This window comes from Alosa pseudoharengus, unplaced genomic scaffold, assembly GCF_046254945.1.
Source record: "Alosa pseudoharengus isolate Yale_2024_CS ecotype anadromous, Long Island Sound unplaced genomic scaffold, YU_APseudo_1.1 YU_APseudo_1.1_scf_6, whole genome shotgun sequence".
NCBI classification, from domain to species: domain Eukaryota; kingdom Metazoa; phylum Chordata; class Actinopteri; order Clupeiformes; family Clupeidae; genus Alosa; species Alosa pseudoharengus.
The window spans coordinates 1,397,501-1,400,000 of NW_027468848.1; the positions used below are offsets into that span (position 1 = coordinate 1,397,501).

A 2,500-nucleotide genomic window follows, 5' to 3' on the forward strand; every position below is an offset into this window, starting at 1 on the left:
CCGTTTTTGTTTTGTTCCAAACCTCTTACCTGATCACGTCACATCTGAGTCAGTTGACTATTCCAGTGCCAAAAAGACAGAACATGATCAAGAAAATAATTTTTGTTCCATAAAAAATGTATTTGTTTTATGATGTAACCTTTGCAGATGATTTCTCATCTTTTACTACTGGGAATGTCCAAGTGTTCCAGGTTACACAAATATGGGTCAGCTGAATGTAGGCTAGTTTACCTCCCAGTGTTGAACACAGTGATTATGAAAACTTCACAACTTGTATAGTAAAGTGACATTTGATGTAGACTTCATATGATATTCATGAAATATTTACAAAGGCTGGAGAAATTAAATTAATGGTATCCAGGTTACACAAATACAATTTTGGACTTTTATTTTGACAAGTTGTCATCGTTCTGTCTTTCACATTCATGAAAGGATTGGTATGAATGTTGAGTCATGTCTAATGAAACAGTCATGAATGCTTTATGTGCCGTTTATGACAGCTGCTATGAATGTGTTATTAACTCTCCTGTCAAGTTAAATGTTACCATAACAACTATATCACAACAACACCATAACCATATCACAACCTCATCATCACATTAAAACTATATCACTCACTTATACCACTTCACGAACCAAATCTATTTATAGTAAAACAATAAGAGGAAGGGTCTTGGGATGGGTCCTAAATGTTAAAACAATAAGAGGAAGGGTCTTGGGATGGGTCCTAAATGTTAAAACAAGAGGAAGGGTCTTGGGATGGGTCCTAAATGTTAAAGGAGAATTCCGGTGTGATATTGACCTAAAGTGTGTTGAAACATGATACCGAGTGTGAACGTATGTCTCATAGCCCATCTCGGCTTGTCCCCTGCACTCCAAAATCTGGCGCTAGTTAGCCGATGCTACCAACAGCTTTTTCAATTGTGGTGCTTCGGCATCGGGCTAGCCATGCAAATAAATCACTGTTTTACACCATTTACGAGGCTCAAGGTATCTCCACACTTCATTGGTAGACTACCGAAGGCCCTAACATTTAAAACGAGACATTAGGAACTTTTAAACTTTTAAACTTTTAACTTTAAAACAAGAGGAAGGGTCTTGGGATGGGTCCTAAATGTTAAAACAAGAGGAAGGGTCTTGGGATGGCCAAGCATGTCGAGCTGCCTTTACCCCTCTGGGACTTGGTGCTCCTCCCAAAGCCAACTCTCAGGGAAATAGCTCCGGATCTGCATGGGGAGGCTATCTTCAAACAGGGCTTCCATCTCTGTAAACCACATACAGACACACACACACACACACAGATTGACACCACACACATGTAGCATGGTGTTTTTTACCTTTTTTTTTTAAAATATATCAATTCATTTTGCTCCCTGACCACTTGAGTTCATGACATTAAAGTGTATATGTCAGGTTAATTTTGTAATTATGATAAACACAAAATAATTAGGGGAAAGACACATTTGACAAGTCTATATATTGTTTTGAATGTATTTTGATACCTAAAGACAGAATATAAGATGAAAAAGTTTGTTATTTTCAGCACTCACTTAAAACTCCCCCTCCCCTCCAAAAGAGTCAGTTGACGTCATAAGAGGTAGAAGTTTTTTTATAACCGTTAGTAAAAGGATAGAATGTCCTGTGAATTAATAACTAGATGTAATGTGTGGCTACTGGCTGTGTTTCCCATTGGAATCAATCAGAGCCATATATACGGCTCTGGAATCAATGATAAAATGATGCACCGGTAGTAGCCTGCATGGGGGGAGGGGCGAGCTTGCCCTGTTTTGTTTGGTATTCACTTTGAAGGTCAACAGAAGTGACGTCATGCAGGATCTCATAGTGCAACTTTAAACCAATATAATATACAGACACAGACACACACACACACAGACAGAACTCATAGTGCAACTTTAAACCAATATAATATAGAAAGTAATATCCCACACATGCCACAAGGCTACTTTTCCAAATATACTTTGTGCTTGATTTTCAGTTGACATTTTGAAAAATAGACTTTTGATTGCAGCGTTTCATTTCGATATAGAAATATGATGTCATCTTAAATCTTACTTGACTTCACACAATAAGCCCAATCCCACATTAACTGTGTAAGCAATTTCAAAACACCTGTAGTATTAGTACGAGTAGAACATATTGTGTGTGTAGTGGTTAAAGGGGGATTTGGCAGGTGGGGGAACCCTAATATCCAGTGTTGGTGCAAAGGGGAAAAATGAGTCACTGTTGGACAACATATTGAGTATCGTGGTGTAGCAATACATTTTGGACAAGAATCGCTAGCTTTGTGGTCACCTCTGTACATGCGTAAAATTAACTCACCATTTATTTTAACAATATCATCGCGCTATATTTTTGGTATGAAAGAATATATTTATTAATTTATCTGAGGTGGCCTCCACCTCCCTCCACCCTTTAACCCCTGTGTGTACAGTTTAAATGACCTGTGGTATTAGCATAAGGAGAACATATTGTGTATAAA

General features: G+C 37.9%; 1 protein-coding gene across 1 annotated transcript in view; it reads right to left on the reverse strand.

Annotated features, from left to right (window-relative positions):
- c5 (complement component 5) overlaps positions 1-2,500 on the reverse strand; it is a 79,832-nt gene that overhangs the window by 48,922 nt on the left and 28,410 nt on the right. The window contains exon 18 of the mRNA XM_076270979.1: positions 1,171-1,264. Coding sequence (XP_076127094.1) covers positions 1,171-1,264 — 94 coding nt within the window. The remainder of the gene's footprint in view (positions 1-1,170; positions 1,265-2,500) is intronic.